Source organism: Haliotis rufescens, unplaced genomic scaffold (assembly GCF_023055435.1).
Source record: "Haliotis rufescens isolate VD_foot unplaced genomic scaffold, xgHalRufe1.0.p SCAF_411, whole genome shotgun sequence".
Lineage (NCBI taxonomy): Eukaryota > Metazoa > Mollusca > Gastropoda > Lepetellida > Haliotidae > Haliotis > Haliotis rufescens.
In genome coordinates this window covers 5,013-30,600 of record NW_025964126.1, presented here as the reverse complement: position 1 = coordinate 30,600, position 25,588 = coordinate 5,013, and the positions used below count along the sequence as shown (strand labels likewise).

At 42.2% G+C, this 25,588-nt stretch overlaps 1 protein-coding gene across 1 annotated transcript; it reads right to left on the bottom strand.

The window, feature by feature from the left end:
• Nucleotides 1–5: 5 nt before the first annotated feature.
• Nucleotides 6–25,588, bottom strand: LOC125372526 (ciliogenesis and planar polarity effector 1-like; the record flags this gene model as incomplete). The annotated part of the gene is made up of 19 exons (XM_048382855.1): nucleotides 25,490–25,588; nucleotides 22,630–22,755; nucleotides 20,738–20,873; nucleotides 19,982–20,101; nucleotides 19,244–19,467; nucleotides 14,977–15,086; nucleotides 13,541–13,795; nucleotides 12,440–12,622; nucleotides 10,471–11,580; nucleotides 9,676–9,848; nucleotides 9,156–9,230; nucleotides 8,106–8,323; nucleotides 7,094–7,265; nucleotides 5,781–6,006; nucleotides 4,578–4,702; nucleotides 4,242–4,468; nucleotides 2,402–2,569; nucleotides 1,653–1,892; nucleotides 6–935 (listed from the first exon to the last, which is right to left on the bottom strand). Coding segments are annotated over exons 2-19 (4,773 nt in total), but the record flags the coding sequence as incomplete, so codon positions are not given.

Genomic DNA, 25,588 nt, shown 5'->3' with positions numbered 1-25,588 from the left:
CCTACCAACTCATTAATGCCATTCTCACTTTCATACCTCCGAACTGGAGAAGAAGGTTTATCTGAAGATCCCATTTCAACCACACTCTTACTTCGGAAGAGACCCTTAGCTTTCATCAGCCGCATATGGTCGCTGTCTCCCACAGAACCCTGTCTCCGGAAAACTGAACTGTCCTTCCCTCTGGGCAGAGTCTCAACAGACCCATCTCTTGGTGTCAGTACAACTAGAGAATGTTTTCTGTTTCCGTGAGATGATCTTTCAAGAAAAGTTGTCATTTCCCTGTTCATGATAACTTCCGCCCACGGCAATAATACAGGGTATCTCTTTTGAATATGTCTCTCTAATTCTGATTCCATCAGAAGGCCAAAACTGACAGAACAGAAAGTGTCCATAAATTCAACGAAATATCTCTTCGTCTCATATGGCCTGGAACCAATATTGAGATCTGGAGGGTCTTTTGATGAATTTGCAAAAACAAATTCGTCATAATTCCCGAAACAGATTCTCCTTTTCTTCAAAACTTTTCCAGCAACTTGACACTGCTTGTGAAAATAAACAGACAGCGACTTTCCACGAGGAGATGCTTTGAAGAATGTGACTGATTTCCGTCCGCCTGTTGGATCATCATCATCGTCTACATCAGCATCTACTTTAGCTGACCTCCCATCATCCTCAGGCTGGACAATGACCGTCTGCCACTCGTGTAGGATCTTGTCCACCTTCTCCTGGACCTCTGCGTCGAGGTTCTCCATGTCGTAGAAATACTCCGCCAAGATGTCTGCTGTGTCTTCAGACGGGGGTAGCTCCAGCAGGAGAGAGAGGACGACCTTGTACACACATCCCTCGTCTGGCAAGAAGCGGCTGAACGCCAGAAGGTGGACAGCCCACTGGAGGTTGGTGAAACACTCCTGTAGCCATCGCTCAGACCCGTTCTCCTACAAGCAGATGTCATGTTTGCAAACAGTGAGATTGTCACGCATATATTAGTATTTCTCATGAAATCAATTCCATAATTTTCCAAATGATACTGTTGAGAAGTATTCACATCAATAATCTTTACTAATTTTATGACATCACTGTTTGTTTGTTTTTTGGAAACATGTTTTTCTCAGCATGAATACACAGAGATAATCCAGCTTATGTTTTCTTCATTTCATCAATTTTAAAATAAATTCACTTTCACTGCCCTATTTTTTAAATTGAATGGCAATAATATAATTTTCATCAATTCTAGCTTGTTTGTTTACACAACATTAATTAAAAGACATACAAAGTGTATTCTCTTTAATAGTATTTAGCAGTATATTACATTTATTCCAAATTGCAATTATTGTTATGCACTTTTGCCTACACCTTACCACACAAGTAGTGCTTACATCAGACCATCTTTGGATTTCAGTGAACAATTTGCTCATTGTTACTCTTGGACATAAAACTTCATATGACCTCGTATGAACAAACAACAGTTATTAAGTCTTCCTCTTTCCAACCTTCATGGAAGCACAACTGGTCCTGCTACCTTTGTCTCTTACAAAACAAGATGAGCTTACACCAGACAACTTTTGGTGTCAATAAACTAGTGATTCCTTTAGGGTAAAAAGCAAACAAAATCAGCTTGTACGAAAATAAGACAATGCCCTCTTCCCACTGACCTTGTCCTGTCTGTGGAAGCTGAGCTGGTCAAGGTACTTCTGTCTCTGCCGCAGACACAGGGAGAGTTTGTCTCGGGCGTGGAGCATCCACACCACACAGCAGACGTCACGGAAAGCTGACAGCACCAGCTGCACGGATTCCACATCCTCATGTTCTGCCAAGTTCAAGTCTGACGCCAAGTGGTCCATCAGTCCACTGAGGAACTTCGGCAGCTCTGTACAGGGTCCTTCAGTGTTGGCCTGAGATAGTCAACCTTAGATCACATCTATGCCTGGAGCTTGTATTCATATGCGTGGGATAAGCTACGCCTTAAACTGTATTTCAGTTATACCATGTCAGACTGAAGGAAAGTACATTACAGTCTGTGGACAACACTATCACTGTATGGTCCTGACAGACCAAGGATCATAATCAGGTCAAGTCTGATAGTCAAACCATCTTCGGATCCTGCTATGCGTAAAAGTCGCAACTTAATAATAAAATCCAAATTATATGAAGTATCAAAATAATTATTTAATTTGAAGTTTACACGATATACGGCTCTCAATTGGAAGAGAGGTCGGTCACATCACCGCGACACAATTTGACGTTCATACGTTTTTCATGAGACCGTGTTCTTGAAATGACATAAACACTGATGGACTACTTCTACATTCCTGGGGAAACCCCTGGGAATTCCCTAGCACAAAAACATACATAAGTGTTCTTTCTGATCAGTAGACCTTATCAACGCTGATCCCACACTGACCTTGAACTGTGTGGCCTTGTGCTGTGCCTGAAGGAGTCGGGTCACATACCAGTGCGTGACGTGCAGGGAGAGGTGGCTGGCCTGCAGGAAACTCAGCATCAGCTGGATCAGAGATGCCGCCTTCCTCCGCAGCTGCATCTCCATCCCTACCGCGGATCTCACCGATTCCTGTGGGCAACAACATCTTTAGCAAACAGCAGAATCATGACATACAACAGTGGGCGTTCCCAGGCTCTATCAGCAAACAGCACCATCGTCACATACAACAGTGTTCCCTGGCTCAAAAACATCTGGGACATCATGACTCTCAAAATATGACATCGTTAAGAAATTTGCAATCCAGACTGCATTTGTGATGTAATTGCAACGTTTGTGGAGTAAAAGCAGCTCTGGTTGATGAGGCGAGGTGAGGTGAAATGGGGTATAACGTCGTGTCCAAGATTATTGCACTTATATAGCGACGTGCATGTACGTGTATGTGTGTGTGGCTGCTTGTACTAGTCCGGACTGATGCCGATTTAAAATCCTATCTCACTGAGATACCATGCCACAGTTTAACATGAATAGCCACTCAGACATAGTATACTGACTCCAAGCTGACCAGTCCTTGTTTTAGCCCTTAATGCACAGCGACAGACAGGGTAACGAGTACCATCATTTAACGTCTTTTGGTATGACGCTGCCAGGGATCGAACCCTGGACCTTCCGCTCTCCGGGCAGCCGCTCTACCACTAGACCACGGAGGGGTTGATGACATGTCATGGCTTCCCATGCCTTTTAACCATCTGGGTCATTGTGACTCACAAGCATTTGTCTTATCAAACAAATCAAATGTTTGTGAGTCTGGGTTTGCTTCACAGTGTGACTAGAGAGCCTTGTCCACTCTGTCAGATATACCAGCTGTATCTCTTACAACTAATACAGAGCTCTCCAATCTCAAAAATATCAGTCTCATTGCGACACAAATATGTTGTCGGTTTGTCTTGTAGTGCTGTGATTGGTTTGTGAAATGGGACCATGACTGTGACTAATAAGTGAGCAATTTTCATACTGTACTGTTGCATAAATATGGACTTTATACACTTATTGCACAGACTATAACAAAAATATTCATGGAATATGTACATGCACAAGTTTGAAGGACAGAAGAGGAATTAGGGTGATTCCACAACATATTACTGCCACAACAAACTATAGTATGTCCACAGTGGTCTTAGCTACAATTGTCATAAGTCTATGCAAGAGTGACAGTGGCTCAGGAGATGCAATGAGTGAGTGAGTTGGGTTCAACGCCGCTTTTAACAGTATTCCAGTTATATCGCTGCATGTCAGCTTAATGTGGGGGGAAAGCCCGAAGTGATGCAGGTGACGAGCACGGGTATGGTGCTGACAAACCTAGAAACATAATCAGGGCGAACCGGGATTCGAACCCACAATCATAGGTTTCTGGCGTGCCCAAGGGACGCAACTCTGCACAGCAAATCGTGGTGCCTTAGACGACTGGGCCAAAGAGATCCAATGAAAGGGACAGGGTAGAGATCTGGCCTGCAACTGGGGTAAAGCGGTAGAAGTCCTTGGGGACAAGGGGAGGCAACTCTGACACAACAGTCTTCAGTAAAGACCCACTTTGCTTGTAGCTGAAGGCTGGGGTCAGTAGAGGGGAAGCGAAGGGGTAGAAATCCTTGGGGCAAGGGGAGGCAACTCTGACACAACAGTCTTCAGTAAAGACTCACCTGGCTTGTAGCTGAAGGCTTGGGGCAGTAGAGGGTAGCGAAGGGGTAAAGGTCCTTGGGGACAAGGGGAGGCAACTCTGACACAACAGTCTTCAGTAAAGACTCACCTGGCTTGTAGCTGAAGGTTGGGGGCAGTACAGGGGAGGGGCAGGTAGGTAGAAATCCTTTGGGACGAGGGGAGGCAACTCTGATACAACAGTCTTCAGTTTCTCTACCAGAGTCTTCAGTAACCCTGGCAACACATCAACCCTCCCAACCATGGCACCTGTCAGGATATCCTCCAGGGTCTTCGTCAGGACTTTCATGTTCGTGTCCTCATCAATAGCAATGTAGTCTGGAAAAAACAGGTCCATTCACATCAATCCGTCATCCCTGCAGTGTTAACCCAAATATCTGTCATCCCAAACATTGGTCCACTCGTTGATAGCTGCAAATGGACATACCTTGGGTAAGCTGTCGAGACTTGCTCAGTGCCTCACTTGACGTCTCTCCCAGAAGCATGCCAAGCTTCCTCTGTAATATGTTGCCAGGCAACAGGGAATCAGGAAGTGTCAGCGGTTTCCTCTTTCTATATAGAAAATATTCATGAAATTATATATGCCCATCAAATACAAAGGATTCACAATGTCAAACTATCCTTTTGTTCATATCATCCTCCCACAATTAGAATAGAATCAATCTTTAACATTGTGCCTAAATTGTGGGATAGCCTACTGATTAGAATATTTGCTCATCACACAGGAGTTCTGGGTTCGATTCCACACATGGTTCGATGTATGATCCCATCCTTTATATCCCCCTTGATATTGACATGGCAGGAATATTGATAATAGCAGCGTAAAAGTCACCTAGCTCACACATAATTGTGCATATTTGAGATGTATGTCATCAATTCAAGTAGAAATGCATGTACAGTCAAGTCTTGTTAATCTGACACTCGTTAATCTGACAATCGGCTTTATCCGGAACAAATGATGGGAACCAATTAAATCAGTGCTATTTACACCCAGTTAATCCGACAGTCTCGCACTCCGACGCTGACACACCTAATTTGCAATGAATTACCGACAGTCTCGTTAATCCGACACAGTGATCAGCACACTCAGTTGTCATCTGCCCGCTTGTACACATGCTTAGATTACCTCAATCTCATTAAAATCAGATACAAGTTCTCGCTACGCTTAGAACATCCCATTACAGGTCAAGTCTGAACAACCTTTTGCGAACTTTGACTGACCAATGAAATGACTAACAGGAAGTCGACATTAGCCACTAAGAAAGCAGCTTTCTTAATCTTTGCGGCACTAGTTTCAAACTGGCGACTTCCATTCCAAACTATGCTTTTTTTAAAGTCTTTTGAATCAGTCTTACAGTCCGAAACTGTTGTATTGTGTTAAGCTTAAGAGGTTGCATGACCAGAAAACATATTCCGCTAACAATAAAACATAACAATATGAATATTTCGTTTTTCATTTTTTAATTACACATGTTTGTATCGTTATCTACCTAGTAGTTGTCCAATTTTCGATCACAAATGTTGATACAACTAAATTTTGTTTATCCGACATCCTCATTAATCCAACATAATCATATGCAACCAACCATGTTGGATTAACGGGACTTGACCGTATGTACTATGTACTTACTTCTCATAGACTTTGGGGGCTGTGAAATGGTGCTGAACACAACCCACAGCCATCAGGAAAGCAGCCTTCCAGTCACCCATCTTGTCAGCGAACCACGTGGCCTCACAAGCCAGGCCACTGAGCAGTAGATACTCCAGAGTGCGTTCCACGGTCCACACACTGCCCAGCTTGTGCTGTCGGATCACGCCCGTGATGTCTTCGTGGTACTGAGGAATGATCCGATTGTCTGAAAAACAATTGGCAATTAATTTGGTGTTATTTGTTGTGCATCTTAAGCTTATCTATTATACTTTACATACAATTGATATGAATATTGTAAGGGCTTTATCTACTTATGATTTAGGCTTATCTGATACACTCTACATTTTCGTGATAATTGATAAGATTATTGTGAGGGTTCTACTTACTGTACACTTTAGGATATATGTACTGAACATTATTGGTTTATTTACAGTACACTTTTGTCTCTATAGCATGTACAGTTTAGGCTCTAAATAATGTATACTCTAGGCTTCATATAAGGTACATTTTTGGCTCCATAAAAAGTACATTTTAGGCTCAACATATATACTTTAGGCTCTTTTTATAACTTAGGCTCTAAATAATGTATATTTTAGGCTTTATATAATCTCCCATTTGGGTTTATACCTGAAAAGTTTGATGTATTATATATACCAGTCACATGTTGGATCTCGCATGAACAAGTTTCTCTTATAATATGTAAAATAATTGGTAAAACAAGATATCACAACTTTGAGTTTATTAGATAACCCTAATAAGTACATAGAGCCTAAAATGTACATTTTATCATCACAAGGGGACATCCTTTTTTTTCAACCATTTTGACCACTCGATTTCCAGTGACAGACTGTGACAGAAATTACGAGTGTATGCAGATTCCATCTTTATTCCACTTTGAGCAAATTTACATGTTCACCACAAAAAGTAATTGTGCATACAAAAATGGAAATAGGCTAAACTGTAAGACAATTGGTGAAACTGCACGACAATAGGTGAAACCACATGACAATAGCTTAAACTGCACGACAATAGCTTAAACTGCACAATAGGTGCATCAGGTTAAACTACATGACAATAAGTTGAACTGTATGACATGAGATTAAACTGCACAAAAATAGGTGAAACTGCATGACAATATATTAAAATGCACATTAGGTTAAATTGCATGACAACAAGTTAACTGCATGACAACATATTAAACTGCACAACAATAAGTCAAACTGCATGACAAGAGGTAAGGGCAAGTCAAACAAACAAGCCTAACAAACACTATAATGGTTGTGTGTACATACTGACAACAGCTGCTTCGAAGTGGATGGCGGGGAGAGGTTGTGGGTTGTGGGGAGGGAAGACGTAGACTGTCTGGTTGGAGAAGTACGCTGCCATGAATCGTGCCATGGTCTGAACAAGCTGTCGGATACTCTTGTCCCGGATACAAGGAACCATGTCCGGGCTGTCAAATGCCTGCAAAGTAAGAAAACAGTTCTTTATTCTTTCATCCAAACATGGAAATCTTCCCAAAAATATACTAACCAATGTACGATTCTAACAGTCCATCCACACCTCAAACTATAGGTTAAAGCACATAAACCTATTTCAAAAGCATCGTGAGGAAAAACACGAGCCTAATGTACACATGGGGAAACTTAGAGTGACTACAAATGACTAGAGATCATAACATTTGTGAGTAACTTTCTGATTTTGGAATTTGATTTTGACACTCTTTTTACAATATTAGTATGACACACACTCATTTAATAGTTTCCTACTCTTGGTATTAGTTGTATTTTCAATCATCAGAACCATGTCAAAAACTGCTGTGGTGAAATAATCCTAACACTTGTGCTTTGTGTGAGTGAGTGAAGACGTAAGCATCATGGTCATATCACATATGCAGCCCAGAGTTATCTCCCTTACACAACAATAACTACATATCTGACCCACCAGTGTCTTGAGTGTACTGGCCAGTATGCTGCCCAGAGTTGTCTCCCCTACACAACAATAGCTACATCTCTGACCTACCAGTATCTTCACGCACTATGACGCCCAGAGTTATCTCCCCTACACAACAATAACTACATCTCTGACCTACCAGTGTCTTCAAGCCACTATGACGTCCAGAGTTATCTCTCCTACAAAACAATAACTTCATCTCTGACCTACCAGTGTCTTCACGCACTATGACACCCAGAGTTATCTCCCCTACAAAACAATAACTTCATCTCTGACCTACCAGTGTCTTCACGCCACTATGACGTCCAGAGTTATCTCCCCTACACAACAATAACTACATCTCTGACCTACCAGTGTCTTGAGAGTACTGGCCACTATGGTCATCAGGGGTAGTCGACTGTCCGAGGATGTTGTCCTGTTCAAGTGCTCGGGGTCCACCCCTACTGGGACGTTGGCTCTCAGAATGAGGCTGTCCACAAAGTCGACGGCAGTGAGCAGTTCCCCTCGTATGAGGTACGTGTACAGCAGGGAGTGTAACAGTCGGGCGGCCTTGTTACTGTCCTCCTTGGCTGAACAACAGGAGCATATCAACATCCACTTGAAACTTCATCATTTTAATTACACATCTATACCCACTAAAGGACTTGGTCCCAAGGGTATTCTCTATGATAGAGTTAACTTCTTTATGCTGTCAATGCGATGTTTCGATACAGATTTTTATCAAGCAAACTGTGAATAGCTTGATAAAGGTACTAGCATCTGTACCGATCACATTGAAAGAACATCACAGTTGAATCCGTAAGTCTAATCTATCTTCACTGATGCAACAGCTCCAACAATGCCTGCCTATTGCAAACAGCTTGTGAACCTTATCTTGCCAATAAAACATTGACAATGATGAAATGGAATTTTATTATTAACTTTTTCTCAAATTCTAAAGCTTACAAATATTTTTTCTTGATTATGAATAGAAATCACAACCTTGTTTTAAAACTAAGCATCAAGTACTAGCCACCAACCTGACAAATACAAGCGAATAAACCATGTTTGAGATCAAATAAAGACAGTTGAGTTGGATAGTCTATGTTGGTTGGTTGGTTTGTTGTTTAACGCCGCACTCAGCAATATTCCAGCTATATGATGGCAGTCTGTAAATAATCGAGTCTGGACAAGACAATCCAGTGATTAATATCATGAGCATCGATCCACGCAATTGGGATCAATGACATGCATCAACCAAGTCAGCGAGCCTGACCACCCGATCCCGTTAGTCGCCTCAAACGACAAGCATAGTCGCCTTTTACGGCAAGCATGGGTTGCTGAAGATCTATTCTATCCTGGATCTTCACGGGTCGGATAGTCTATGTAGGCTATCTAGATAGTCTATGTAGGCTAACTCACCTCCAATAGCCTTGAGCTGCTTGCTCCATGCATTCACAGCCTGTGTGTGGTGGCCATCAAGGCTGTGTCTGTCACCTGCAACAATACAACACCAGCATAACAGAACAACATCAACTGCATTACAGGATCAAGGAACACACTAGTTTCAAGCCTCTTGTTCAATAACTTGGCTGGAATTCATATGCCGGAGCTCTGAGTGCTGTCAGGAGGATACCCATTTGGATGTAGCTTCAGCTCACCCAAGAACAACTTTCAGGTTTAATTGTCAGACTCACCATGGCTGATCCTGGGAGACAGCTAGTGTTGTATGGATGTAAGACTCACCATGGCTTATCCTGGGAGACAGCTACTGCTGTATGGATGTAAGACTCACCATGGCTGATCCTGGGAGACAGCTAGTGTTGTATGGATGTAAGACTCACCATGGCTTATCCTGGGAGACAGCTACTGCTGTATGGATGTAAGACTCACCATGGCTGATCCTGGGAGACATCTACTGCTGTATGGATGTAAGACTCACCATGGCTGATCCTGGGAGACACCTGCTGGGGTATGGGTGTCTCCATATGCTGCATGGTCTCCTGGATCTGACACATGAGGTTCTGGGCCTGTCTGTATTCAGCCTCACTCTGACACTGGTGGGTCTGGAAGTGCACCAGGTTCTTGTACAGCATCATCCAGGTTGCCGAAAGTCTGGAACAACAATACACAGCAAGTCACTAGACACCAGTACTGAATGACAAGCCAAAACACGATGCTGAATGAGGAAATGTTAATCTAATGTGCAGCAACTTGGACGCTGACAGTGATACATCGCTAACCATGGCAACAAAAACAGTCGTCACAATGCTGAACATTTCAAACCTTTTCAAATTACAAATACAGTAAACTATGGCACTACGAACTCAAAGGGACCACTACGTTTAGTTCATAATAACCACAGTTCGTTATAGTGAGTGAGTGAGTATGGTCTTATGCTGCTTTTAGCAATATTCCAGCAATATCACAATGGGGACCAACAAATATGGGCTTCACACATTGTATCTATGTTGGGAATCGAACCCGGCTCTTCGGCATGACTAGCAAACACTTTAACCACTAGGCTACCTGACTGCCCCACAGTTCATTTTCATAAAAGCATATATATAGAGTAAATGGTCGGCCCTCCCCACCCCACCCCCCCACCTCCCCACCAAAAAAAAATTCATTATATCTGTCAGTTCGTTATAAACATAGTTTACTGTACATGATTTTCCTTCACATTGTAAAATTGTGAAGTGGCTCTGTAAACAACGATAGAACCCAAGGGCCTCACCTCTTGGACAGCAGCTGGGATGCTGCCGTGTTGTCCACCCCATCAATCCTCCCCTGCTGGTACTGATCAGCCCCTCCCAGCCCTGACCGCGGAGTGAAGGGCTTGGAGGACACCGACTTGGGAAGCCACACATAGGTCTTGTTGAACGTCTTCTCCGAGAACCTAAGCAGTGTGTAACATCCAGACAACGTCTTCAGTCTAGGATCGAGCTGGTCTAGACCTGGGCTGTCCAGGACAAGCTTGGCCGTATGGTGCATGAGCTGGAGTGAGACCGGAGTCAGGTGCTGGTGAAGCACGTCAAACTGCAACAGGTCCAGCATCTGCCGATACATCGTCATCACCTGGAACAAGCCGCTGTTCTGGATGGCTGGAGACTGGACAGACGGATTTATCATTTCACTTACCGGCGGACAGTTCAGGATCAGGGAAAACATCTTGACCATGTTCTGTGCGATCGACTTAGCTACACGGTCCAGATCAGATGTCCAAATGTCACTGTGTGATGCTGCCAGCTTCCATGACATGAAAAGAGCAACTTTTGCTGCCTGCATCCGTTTAGCTACAGCCTCCTGTTCCGCCATGCTGAGATAGGAAGAGTCCACAGTCGCCATCATCATCTCCGGCTCACCAAACATAATCTTCCCTGAGCTGAGGTTCTGCATAGCACCAAACTGACCGAAGCCGTCGTCCAACACAGCACTCACTTCGCTGTCCTGAGTGTCATTTAAAGATCCTGTCAAATCTTCAAAACTGTACCGTAAATTTTTCAACCTTTGAGGTCTTGATCTTGACTCTGCTAACATTCTCTCCCTCTTCCGATTCACCATTCTGTCGTGTTCGGCTCTGTCCACCGGCAAGTTGTATGGACTTGCTAGAGTCATATCAATTCCTTCTTGGTCCTGTATCCACTTAAGATGTTTTGAGGACTCAAAGACAAGGTCGCGCATGAAGGCCATGCATCTTGTGTCACATGGCAGTTGGACCACGGTCACCATGTAGCCATCGGAGAAGAGGATGATTGGAAGGGAGGGGTGTGTGGACACGGAGAATATCTGCTGTAAGGGGTCGTCTCCGTGTTCATCCAAGACTGGCTCAGTTTCACCTTCTTGTCTGAAACAGAAGATTTTTAAGAAATAACCACACCATAACATATTGTATAATATATTAACAGAAGCATTCTTACCTGTATTCATATCTCCGAAACTCAACATGCCAAAGGTGGACTGTCCCCTCAATCTGGGGCCTGAATAAATCTAGGTCCACAACAAAAGCCTTGTGCACCTATTTACAGTCTAAGTCTACAAGAAGAGGTGAGGCGAGGTAAAATTGGGTTTAACGTCGCGTCCAAGATTATTGCACTTATATAGCGACGTGCATGAATGTGTGTATGTGTGTGTGTGTGTGTGTGTGTGTGTTTGTGTTTGTGTGTGTGTGTGTGTGTGTGTGTGTGTGTGGCTGTTTGTAGTAGTCCGGACTGATGCCGATTTATAGTGCTAGCCCACTGAGATACCATGCCGCTGTTTAACATGAATACCCCACTCAGACACAGTATACTGACTCCAAGCCGTCCAGTCCTTGTTTTAGCCCCTAATGCCGAGCGCCAGACAGGGTAACAAGAAGTACCATCTTTTAACGTCTTTTGGTATGACGCGGCCGGGGATCAAACCCTGGACCTTCCGCTCTCTGGGCGGACGCTCTACCACAAGACCATGGAGGCCGTTTCTACAAGAAGAAGCTTGAGTACTTTCTTGGTCTTCAGTAAGAGCATTCTGAGTTTGAATACAGTCTAGGTCACAACAGCCCTGTATACACGAAAAGATTAAAAGAGAAAAGAACACTGAGAACACAAGACTGGACATATTGTAAACAGATTTGATCTTTACAATTTTCAGATATTATTCATCAACAAAAACACAAAAACAATCAAAAATTGTAAATATCTTTTCTCTCATTTCAAGAAAGCACTTACTGAACTCTTATGACAGGGTGTATTGGGATGAAGCGAGATGGACCAAGGTCAATAGAGCAGCCCGACGTCTGAATGCTGATTGGCTCCCCAAGCCGGGACACCAAACAAATGGAACCGTTCCGTAGAATACATGCCAGAAACAGATTGTCACAGGTCCAGGACATCGAGGACACCCAGTAGCAACTGAAATTGTATCATGTATCAGTATGTATTAAAATGTATCACTATGTAACAATATGTATCATTATATATGATTATGTACCAGTATGTAGCAGTACGAGTCATTATGTATCAGTATGTATCAATATGTTTGTTTGTTGTTTAACGCCGCACTCAGCAATATTACAGCTATATGACAGCAGTCTGTAAATAATCGAGTCTGGACCAGACAATAAAGTGATTGACATCATGAGCATCGACCCGTGCAATTGGGATATGATGATATGCATCAACCAAGTCAGCGAGCCTGACCACTCGATCCTGTTAGTTGCCTCTTATGACAGGATAGTCAACTTTTAAGGCAAGCATGGGATGCTGAAGACCTATTCTACCCCGGATCTTTACATCGATCAATATGTATCAGGATGAGTCAATATTTACTACATATGAACAACGTTCAGCTTTAAGTCCTGTATATCCAACAAGTGACAAATGTATTGGATTTGTCATTACTAGTTGACAACTTACAAAGACATAATTATATGAAATATTTGCCTGTGACAATTAAATCTATCTCAGGACCACCAAGGGACTTTCAGTATGGTAACCATGGTGACTCAAAGTGCAACGAGAATTATTAAGACATGATAAGCAAGTGTATCATCCATACAGGCCAGCCAGTCAATTTGTATGGCTTTATCAATCAGTTAGCCAGATTCTTTAACAAGTAACAGATTTTCGTTGTGTTCATTGTAATTCCTGCATTCTGATTAGCTGAAATGGTCACGTGTTATTGCATTCATTTCTTAATGAATGTAAAAAATTAAGCTATGCCCACCGAAGCAGACTATTTTTATTACTACGTATGTATGCAGCACTACATGACTAATTATTTTCCTTAAAACCTTTATCACAACCCGCAACATGACATCTAACATGTACCTGCCAAACTTCCGGTCAGCGTTCTGGATGCCACAGTCCTTCATTTCTGACACAAGGACAGTCTCAGTCAGTGGTGACAAGAACAGCAGACTTGTGTCAGATGGACGCTTCTGATTGGCTGCTACAGCTATCACCTGACCATCATGTGAGTAGCATGTGACATAGGCTCCCTTCGAGTTGATTGGCTGACAGCCAGTGCTGATGTTCTGTACAGGATACTCAATGCAGCTCCACTCTGTGTGATAACTGGGAACACTGTGGACAGAATGGTAATGGTGAATTCACACATGGCCAACTGATAAACGAATAAGATAATACTCAGCCTATAGGCTAAAACACACACCCTTGGTTCTGAAGCACCTGTCACCCTACAATTCTGTTTGACAAACAGGGTGATAACCCAATATCCAAGGATGGTAACCCTGGAGCTGCTATTGTAACTGGGGGCGGTCGGGTAGCCTAGTGGTTAAAGCGTTCACTCGTCAAGCCGAAGACCCGGGTTCGAATCCCGACATGGGTACAATGTGTGAAGCCCATTTCTAGTGTCCCCCGCTGTGATATTGCTGGAATATTGCTAAAAGCAGCGTAAAACCATACTCACTCACTAACTATTGTAACTGTGGCGCCTGATGATGCGGCACCTGGTGGAGCGCCTGAAGAGGAGGTGGCGCCTGGTGACGGGCTTGGAGATAAGCCTAGAGACTTAAAATCGACAGATTCAAGGGAATGTGAGGCACAGTTTGCCGATAAGCATTGGTGTCTGATGACAGTAGTCATGGTGACGTCACTGCTGAAGAGGCGCCATCGTAGAACTCGTCGCACAGGCTCATGAGCAGACTGATAACCAGGGTGATGACCAAGGTGTGACACTCCGCCCATGTCGTGGGTGTCAGAGGCTACAAAGTGGGAGTGGTAACCCCAAGGGCTCACCCACAAGATGACTGCATGCAGGCGTTCCTGAGGGTTGGGGGAGGTGACAAGTCGCAGGCTTGCAAGGGGGGCACAAAGTTGTTGATGAGCCGTTTTGCCTATTTTGGCAGAGTAGGCCTTTAGGAGGTCAGGAGTCAAGTGATAATCACAGCATCCATAATTTCTCAAATTTCAAAACTGATCAATAAACACAAACGGCAAACAAAGTCTATTCCAATAGAAATTTGGGAGCGTAGCAAAACATGTCCATCCAATACGGGTGATGAAGGAAAGAGTGACGAGTAATACAGGAGCATGCTGGGAGTGAGGTGGGCAGGGGGTGTGTTTGGGTGATTGTTTTACATTGTTCTACAACAAGGAATATTGCATACAGTTGAGGAGAGATAAGTTAAAAAAGAAAGGATTTATTTCTTTTGCCTTACTTGAAACTTTAAAAGATGACAGTAACTCTATCATAGCTTCTGGCTGACCTGGTCAGTCTATGTGATGCTAGCATAACATCTTACCTGTCCTTGTATATGTTGTGAAACTCTGAGAATCTCAATAAGACTGTCGTCACACACAGCTTGTCTGCATTGTTGAAGGTCAGGGAGCACTGACAGCATTCACCAAGAACCTACACAGAGAGGTGTACTCAAAGAAAACAGTCATCAGTCAGTTTGGTCACCAAGAACCTACACAGAGAGGTGTACTCATAGAAAACAGTCACATCAGTCAGTTTGGTCACCAAGAACCTACACAGATAGGTGTACTCATAGAAAACAGTCTCATCAGTCAGTTTGGTCACCAAGAACCTACACAGAGAGGTGTACTCATAGAAAACAGTCACATCAACCAGTTTGGTCACCAAGAACCTACACAGAGAGGTGTACTCATAGAAAACAGTCACATCAGTCAGTTTGGTCACCAAGAACCTACACAGAGAGGTGTACTCATAGAAAACAGTCACACCAGTCAGTTTGGTCACCAAGAACCTACACAGAGAGGTGTACTCATAGAAAACAGTCACATCAGTCAGTTTGGTCACCAAGAACCTACACAGAGAGGTGTACTCATAGAAAACAGTCACACCAGTCAGTTTGGTCACCAAGAACCTACACAGAGAGGTGTACTCAAAGAAAACAGTCACACCAGTCAGTTTGGTCACCAAGAACCTACACAGAGAGGTGTACTCATAGAAAACAGTCACATCAGTCAGTTTGGTCACCAAGAACCTACACAGAGAGGTGTACTCATAGAAAACAGTCACATCAGTCAGTTTGGTCACCAAGAACCTACACAGAGAGGTGTACTCATAGAAAACAGTCACACCAGTCAGTTTGGTCACCAAGAACCTACACAGAGAGGTGTACTCATAGAAAACAGTCACATCAGTCAGTTTGGTCACCAAGAACCTACACAGAGAGGTGTACTCATAGAAAACAGTCACATCAGTCAGTTTGGTCACCAAGAACCTACACAGATAGGTGTACTCATAGAAAACAGTCATCAGTCAGTTTGGTCACCAAGAACCTACACAGAGAGGTGTACTCATAGAAAACAGTCATCAGTCAGTTTGGTCACCAAGAACCTACACAGAGAGGTGTACTCAAAGAAAACAGTCACACCAGTGAGTTTGGTCACCAAGAACCTACACAGAGAGGTGTACTCATAGAAAACAGTCACACCAGTCAGTTTGGTCACCAAGAACCTACACAGAGAGGTGTACTCATAGAAAACAGTCACACCAGTCAGTTTGGTCACCAAGAACCTACACAGAGAGGTGTACTCATAGAAAACAGTCACATTAGTCAGTTTGGTCACCAAGAACCTACACAGAGAGGTGTACTCATAGAAAACAGTCACATCAGTAAGTTTGGTCACCAAGAACCTACACAGAGAGGTGTACTCAAAGAAAACAGTCACACCAGTCAGTTTGGTCACCAAGAACCTACACAGAGAGGTGTACTCATATAAAACAGTCACATCAACCAGTTTGGTCACCAAGAACCTACACAGAGAGGTGTACTCATAGAAAACAGTCACATCAACCAGTTTGGTCACCAAGAACCTACACAGAGAGGTGTACTCATAGAAAACAGTCACATCAGTCAGTTTGGTCACCAAGAACCGACACAGAGAGGTGTACTCATAGAAAACAGTCATCAGTCAGTTTGGTCACTAAGAACCTACACAGAGAGGTGTACTCATAGAAAACAGTTACACCAGTCAGTTTGGACACCAAGAACCTACACAGAGAGGTGTACTCATAGAAAACAGTCACACCAGTAAGTTTGGTCACCAAGAACCTACACAGAGAGGTGTACTCATAGAAAACAGTCACATCAGTCAGTTTGGTCACCAAGAACCTACACAGAGTGGTGTACTCATAGAAAACAGTCATCAGTCAGTTTGGTCACCAAGAACCTACACAGAGAGGTGTACTCATAGAAAACAGTCACATCAGTCAGTTTGGTCACCAAGAACCTACACAGAGAGGTGTACTCATAGAAAACAGTCACACCAGTCAGTTTGGTCACCAAGAACCTACACAGAGAGGTGTACTCATAGAAAACAGTCACATCAGTCAGTTTGGTCACCAAGAACCTACACAGAGAGGTGTACTCATAGAAAACAGTCACATCAGTCAGTTTGGTCACCAAGAACCTACACAGAGAGGTGCACTCATAGAAAACAGTCACATCAGTCAGTTTGGTCACCAAGAACCTACACAGAGAGGTGTACTCATAGAAAACAGTCATCAGTCAGTTTGGTCACCAAGAACCTACACAGAGAGGTGTACTCAAAGAAAACAGTCACACCAGTGAGTTTGGTCACCAAGAACCTACACAGAGAGGTGTACTCATAGAAAACAGTCACACCAGTCAGTTTGGTCACCAAGAACCTACACAGAGAGGTGTACTCATAGAAAACAGTCACACCAGTCAGTTTGGTCACCAAGAACCTACACAGAGAGGTGTACTCATAGAAAACAGTCACATTAGTCAGTTTGGTCACCAAGAACCTACACAGAGAGGTGTACTCATAGAAAACAGTCACATCAGTAAGTTTGGTCACCAAGAACCTACACAGAGAGGTGTACTCAAAGAAAACAGTCACACCAGTCAGTTTGGTCACCAAGAACCTACACAGAGAGGTGTACTCATATAAAACAGTCACATCAACCAGTTTGGTCACCAAGAACCTACACAGAGAGGTGTACTCATAGAAAACAGTCACATCAACCAGTTTGGTCACCAAGAACCTACACAGAGAGGTGTACTCATAGAAAACAGTCACATCAGTCAGTTTGGTCACCAAGAACCGACACAGAGAGGTGTACTCATAGAAAACAGTCATCAGTCAGTTTGGTCACTAAGAACCTACACAGAGAGGTGTACTCATAGAAAACAGTTACACCAGTCAGTTTGGACACCAAGAACCTACACAGAGAGGTGTACTCATAGAAAACAGTCACACCAGTAAGTTTGGTCACCAAGAACCTACACAGAGAGGTGTACTCATAGAAAACAGTCACATCAGTCAGTTTGGTCACCAAGAACCTACACAGAGTGGTGTACTCATAGAAAACAGTCATCAGTCAGTTTGGTCACCAAGAACCTACACAGAGAGGTGTACTCATAGAAAACAGTCACATCAGTCAGTTTGGTCACCAAGAACCTACACAGAGAGGTGTACTCATAGAAAACAGTCACACCAGTCAGTTTGGTCACCAAGAACCTACACAGAGAGGTGTACTCATAGAAAACAGTCACATCAGTCAGTTTGGTCACCAAGAACCTACACAGAGAGGTGTACTCATAGAAAACAGTCACATCAGTCAGTTTGGTCACCAAGAACCTACACAGAGAGGTGCACTCATAGAAAACAGTCACATCAGTCAGTTTGGTCACCAAGAACCTACACAGAGAGGTGTACTCATAGAAAACAGTCACATCAGTCAGTTTGGTCACCAAGAACCTACACAGAGAGGTGTACTCATAGAAAACAGTCACATCAGTCAGTTTGGTCACCAAGAACCTACACAGAGAGGTGTACTCATAGAAAACAGTCACACCAGTCAGTTTGGTCATGGTCGCATTTACAGTGAGAGAATTGAAAACATTTTAGTTGTGGCATGGTGTGTCAGCTTAATGAGGGAGAAAAACTGAAGAATTCACATTGTAGACATTTCCTCTCAGTTGAAGGAACCCATAAACATTAGAACATTGTAACACTTTCCTGGACATAGGGGAGAAACAAGTGTTTCTTATCTAAAGATCTATGAAGAAATCTCCGATACAATCAATTTTTATTGTAAGTAATAGCTGTAGCATTAAGCTATTCAAATGTCCATTCACAAATCTTGGATAGCTTTAGTTTTGTATATCTTGTTCTATGAGGCTTAAAAAAATGAAAGAATCGGTTCTGAGGCAATGGCTTTCGAAAATATAGTGCGAGCGGACGGGCAGTGTTTTTTTGGAGTTTGTTCAAACAAGTACTTAACCAAATAAACAGTGGTGTACCATCAACCTGGGAAAGGGCTTCCCTACATAAACAAGCATACAAACTCCTATTGCGGCCATGATCATAACATGAGTTGTGCAGTAAAGCAGTGCGCATGTAAAGGGAAGTAACTGTGTGTCATAGTGTATCTCACTGTTTTTAAGCATTAGAATTTCTTTTAAATGTGGACAGTGCCTAAGAACCAAGACTATTATTTTTTTTAGCCTAAGATCATGGTGTCAATGTTTGTAGGTCAGCAAGATGTGTGGCAGGTTCCATCACACTCACCTGGCTGGAGTAGAAGATGGCGGCCACACTGGTCTCCGGGCACTCTGGTGATGCCAGGGGAATCTTGTTGGGGATGTTCACCCGTGTCCATGCCCCTGCCAGTGTAGCTGATTTAGTGGACCCGAAACTATCGTTTGGGTCTTGTTGCCAGAGGAAGATCTGAGACCAGTTGACGACAACCAGGGCCCGGGAGCAGTCATCGGCTACAACCAACTTGCTGGTGCCTGACACAAAGGAGTGAGAGTGAGTGAGTGAGTTGGGTTTAACGCCCCTTTAGCAGTATTCCAGTTATATCGCGGCGTGTCAGCTTAATGTGGGAGGAAAGCCCGAAGTGATGCAGGTCTCAGATGTTTACCACTTCGGAAAACCCACAAGCAGGGGTATGGTGCAGACAAACCTAGAAACATAATCGAGGTGAACCGGGATTTGAACCCACTATCATAGGTTTCTGGAGTGCCCAAGTGATGCAACTCTGCACAGCGAATCGCGGCGCCTAAGACAACTGGGCCACCCGTGCCCCCCTAAAGCAAAGGAAGAATGTGTACATGTGGAATATTAGAGCACATTTAAAATCAGGTCTGAGCTAATGAAGTCACAGTCTCATAGAAGGAGATTCCATCAATGTTATTTGTTCTGGCTCTGGGTCATATCACCAATAGTTTTTTTCTGATATCAAACATTGTTTCACAATAAAGTCAGCACTTCCACCAGAAATGCAGGACAGATGTAGGATGTTACCTGGTTTGAGTTTGTCTATGGAGACATGGTTCATGAGTCCTGTCACCATCTTCAGGCTGTCCCTGTCTTTGTGCCACACAAACAGATCTCCAGACCGCATCAGACCCACCAGGAACAGACCTGCAGGTCAGAGAGGAGAACAAAGGTGAAAACGGATTTTCATGTGTTTCTCTTAATTTGTGTTGTGTTTTCTGAGAGAAATATTTCGCCTGCACACTCATATTAACAGATGCTTAAACAAAACATATTATTTAAACTAATCTAACATTGATTGAATGGTTGATTGAATGGTTGGTTGATTGAATGGTTGGTTGAATGGTTGATTGAATGGTTGATTGAATGGTTGATTTTTTTATTGATTGATTGATTTTTTTATTGATTGATTGATTGATTGATGATTGATGGTTGATGATTGATGATTGATTGATTGATATGGTTTTATGCCACTTTTAGCAATGTTCCAACAATATCACGATGGGGGACACCAGAAATGGGGTTCACACATTGTACCCATGTGGGGAATTGAATCCTGGCCTTCAGCGTGACTAGTGAACGCCCTAACCACTAGGCTACCCTACCACCCCTGTAATCTAACATGTCTTCATGATCATTGGGGCAACCGACCATCATGTCTGTTCTTAATTTTATCAAATATCACAGAAACATCTTGTTCAGTAAATTCTAACACTCTGATGAAGAAATCCAATCCATGCAAGAAAAAGCATTCTACTCAACTGTTGCCATGGTAATGCTTACCATTCTTTGTATGTGTGAGATGGACTGCTTCCCCAACAAGGGGAGATAATGCTGGAACCTTCCTCTTTGTCTTGCCTGATGGCACGAACAGCACACTGATCCGCCCGATGTCAAGGAGGAACAGGCTCTCCTTCTCCTGGAACACGGCACTCTCAGAATTACAGTAGACACAGGTACAGAATAGTTCAATATATTCTGTAAACAGTTACCGTATTTTCTTGAGTACAGTGCGCACCCATGTATAATGCGCACCCCCCTCTAGCGGAGTCAGTCTTTTGGGAAAAAAAAAAATTCGCTTATCAAGCGCAGAAAAAAATTACACCGTACCCCTTCAGCAAAGTCCGGTATGAACAGGTGATGAGAAACTTGGTCAGTACAAATTCGAAATTTGAGATAAAAAATCACCAGACATGTTGATTTACTGTTTAATTTGTATTTTTTGTCCTGCTAGGCATTGTTTTCCATCCAGGGATTAAGATTACCTTGTGTATCAGCAATCAGCTGTACACACGTTTTCTTGGAATCTACCGGTGATTCAGTCAAGACACACCCAATGATATAACTTTACAGGATTTTAATGCAAGGATCGCAAAAATTGTATCTGAATTGTATCTATTTTTTTTATCAGGAATAATATATTCCCTGGTAATCATTGTTTCCGGCTGCCACAGTCAGATCATTTTGTGGTATTGCAGCTGGTGTCGTTCCTTAAAGTATTGGGTGAGTTTGCTAATACGTAAACCAACAGCTTACATTAATTTGGTATCAAGTTTTCAGCTGGTTGCTATATACATTTCTAAATGAGATTTGTTCACATTGAATACTATTAACTAAACAATATATGTTCAGCAGCCAATTAAGTGATGATCACCTTTGTGCATATTTATGGCATTGCATATTTGTCCACAGAATCAGCTCTTATTAGTTACTAAACTGTGTTGCGTACACCAATCTCATTAAGATCAGATCTTAGTTCTAACTACCACCAACCAAAGATCTTAGGACATCCCATTACGGGTCATGTCAGAACGAACTTTCATCTGACCAATCAGAGCATCGCTTACCAGATCAGGAAGTTACAGCCAGAATGTGTTTTCTAATCATGCAACCTTGAAAAGTTTAAAATGGCGTATTCCGAAAGACAGTTATGACTGTACGACCGATTCCATCAAAATCATTGTCTATTTCTTGTTCAGTGGGATAAACATTTCAATGGAAGAGACTTTGCATAGCCTTTTGGAAGTACTGCCATACAATCTCGGCCATCTATTAGTATGTTCTTTCGTTTAGTTTCCACATTTTTAATCAAGAACATTGTCAACATGTTTTTCAAGCATAATCTGAAATGGAAGTCGAAAGTTTGAAACTGGTGCCATAAAGCTCGAGTGAGTGAGTGAGTATGGTTTTACGCCGCTTTTAGCAATATTCCAGCAATATCACGGCGGGGGACACCAGAAATGGGCTTCACACATTGTACCCATGTCAGGAATCAAACCTGGGTCTTTGGCGTGACAAGCTAACGCTTTAACCACTAGACTACCCGACTGCCCCCCTTAAAGCTTGAGAAAGCTGATTTCAGATTGGCTGATGTCAACTTCTTGTTAGTCATTTCATTGGGTGGTCAAAGTTTGTGAAAGGTCGTTGTGACGTGACCTGTAATTGGATGTCCTCAGATCTTTACTTAGCAGAAGTGAGAACAAAGATCTTAATGCAGTTGTGCATGCGATGAACAGGGGAATTCCATTGTGACATGTTGATGACACAAGATACTGACCATTAATATGTTTGTCAGTAATATAATCATGATATTTAGGATAATAATTAGGGCCATTGTACATTGCATGTCTTCAAGTATGATGCTAGCTGTACATGATGCTGATGTATCCACTCACCTGCCCCGCCCAGACAATCTGTGGCCATGGCTTCCTGCGCTTGATGCTGGTGGAGGCCAACACATCGATGTCCAGCTTCATGGCTGCAGGACAGAAGTGACCCTCGGCTTTACTGACCTACACCATCTGAAAGGTGCACATGCCCTGTACAGGAAACTCACACAAAAAATATGACTGTAACATAGAAGTGTTGCATTATTGACAACATACTTGTGTTGCACTTCATTATCTAATGAAAGTTATGCCTGTGCAAAAACGTGCAAAAACTTATATTATCCTATCTAATCGGGAGACTAGACTCAGACAACTGGTAGCCTTAGCTAGGGGTGTCACGATAAATCAAAATATCGATATATTGCTATTGGTAAGCACTTTAAGTCAATAAATCGATTGTTAAATCAGTTTCCGATCAATAGTATCGATTTCAGTTGGGAATATCGATAGTTTCGATTGTAGTTAACATATCAATAAAATACATGCAAAGCTGTTCAAATTGGTTTTTCTTTTGATCATGGGTGGTAGTAATTTACACATGGGAATGTGGAAGTTTCTTTTTCTTAGATTATTAGGGTAAAGAAAAAACTACTCAGTCATATCTCAGACTTTACTTTTTATTCGTTGTAATGGTTATCACATTCAAAGGAAACTTCAGTTCCAAGGTTTAATTCAACTCTAAAACACATCTAAAATGATACACTGAAAACTATCGATATTTATCGCAATAGTTGCTTGCAATATTAATAGTTATCGCAATAGTTTCTTTCAAAATCAATAGTTATCGCAATAGTGATTTCCAGACCAATAGTCACCCCTAATCTTAGTAAAATATTTATGCAAATCATTCAAACACTACGTTATGTGCCTACATGGTCCAGTGGATATGGTGTCTGCCTGGAGAGCGGACAGTCGGTGGTTCAAACCCCGGAATATCAAGCCAAAAGATGTTAAAAGTAGAATGAGTGGAGTATGCATGTTAAAACTGCGGCATGGTACCTCAGTGGGCTACCACTATAAAACCGGCATTAGTCAGGACCAGGACAAGCAGCCACACACACGTCACTATGTAAGTGCAATAATCTTGAACATAGCCTTAAACCCCATTTTACCTCACCTCAATTGTGTGTTTGCTACTAAAATGAGTATGACACATAATACTCTAACAATTAATAATTACCATAATTACATGGAGACAATGTCTAATTTCATACATGACATTATTACAATGTCAACACCAAGACAGAAATGGGCTCTAGATTATGGTGCAGTCTCCCATTAAATCCATCCTAGGTTCAATATATGGGTACAATGATGCATTAATTTCATCATATATACTAGTGTAGGTACTGTAAAAGTCCTAAGTAATTAGCATGTGCAAGATTCCATAACTCAGACTAAAGGAAACAGTACAACAGCCTTCCGCCATGACCTATGTTGTTTTTAGGTGTGTGACAAATGTGACGTGTAACTAGTGGGAAGATACCCTCAGACCATTGCAGTCACTCTTGCATTATTCCATCAGCTGGTCATGGCCACACCCAGAATTACTTTTGGACAATGTGTGTACCATTTTTGATTCCTTATTTGTCAATGTATACATGGTATATGGGACTGTTACACACATGAAAACAAATATCATATTCAGTCTAGGTGGTATAATATGACTCCATATTATTGCTGGCTTTATATTATCGTGGGCTTTATATTATCGCGGTATCAGCAAATCTTGTAATCCACATCCCTTCGACTGTTTACTTATGCAAATCTAAGCACGATATTTCATCTCTTGATTGAATACAGGACTCGTTGCGGTATGTCACAGCGACTCGTAAGTTTACACATTAACTTTTTAATGTTTCTGGAATGGTTTTGAAGTGGAATTACCCCTACCTCCAGTTGAAACTGGTAAGAAAAGAACCCATTTGTTTAGACGAAGTCCCTTGACCTAGCCTAGGCCGTATGCATACTGAGTATGCAAATCCAAAACAGGAAGTGATGTAAACCACATAATACACACATATCACACCACAAAATAGCCATACCACGATAATATAGAGTTGCCTGCCCTTGAGTCACTTGATAGGTAAATTGTTTACAAAACTTTGTAAAGAAAATCAGCATTGATCAATCCTAATTGACAGGTCATAAAAAAATGAAACATGTTGCGTTAGTAAGCGTGCACCTTTGCGTTCCATTATAAATTAACTATGGTGATAATATAGCGTACCATCCTACATTCATTGGTTCCTTCACTCTGGAGTTTGGGTATTTCTCATAGAAGCAGTAGTGTAATGTTCTGTGGGCAGTGATCTTTTTCAAACCAGGTTTTAGCACACAAACTCTTATTGGCAATAAATATATTGAAATGGATCTCTGACATTGCCGGACAGTATACTACACAAATGTAAGCACAGTGTCTTAAGTATGACTGCTTTGAATGCTGCTATAGTAGGAGCACCAAACAAACATACACATTTACCAAACCAAATACGCTACAGTGGGTAAACAGCAACTTATCCTTGCATGTTGAGGGGCGGTGATGTTAGCACTTTTTTATTATTTATTATTGCCGGTCACATCAAACAACGCTACTTTTATGACATTGTAACAATATGCTAACGTGGAATTGATGATAACATTTGAATACCCAAGGTTAACCATATTTCAGCCTTGAAATCCAAAGTGATGATAGGACATTCAGGCAATGTACTGGAGATAACTACATTTCGTGGATGGTTGTCAATGCTAGATCTGCTACTGTCCGGAAATGCAGGGCTATTAAATAACTGCACATAGGCGATCCACTTAAAGAAACTTTGTATAATTACACTAACCGACAAAATAGACATCAAATTATAAATACCTTCACTTTTGGAAACAACAAGTGTCTTCTTAATTAGTTATTATATAATTCGACATGTGTAAATCATGTCAAATCCTGTTCTAAGAGGCCGCCATGAGA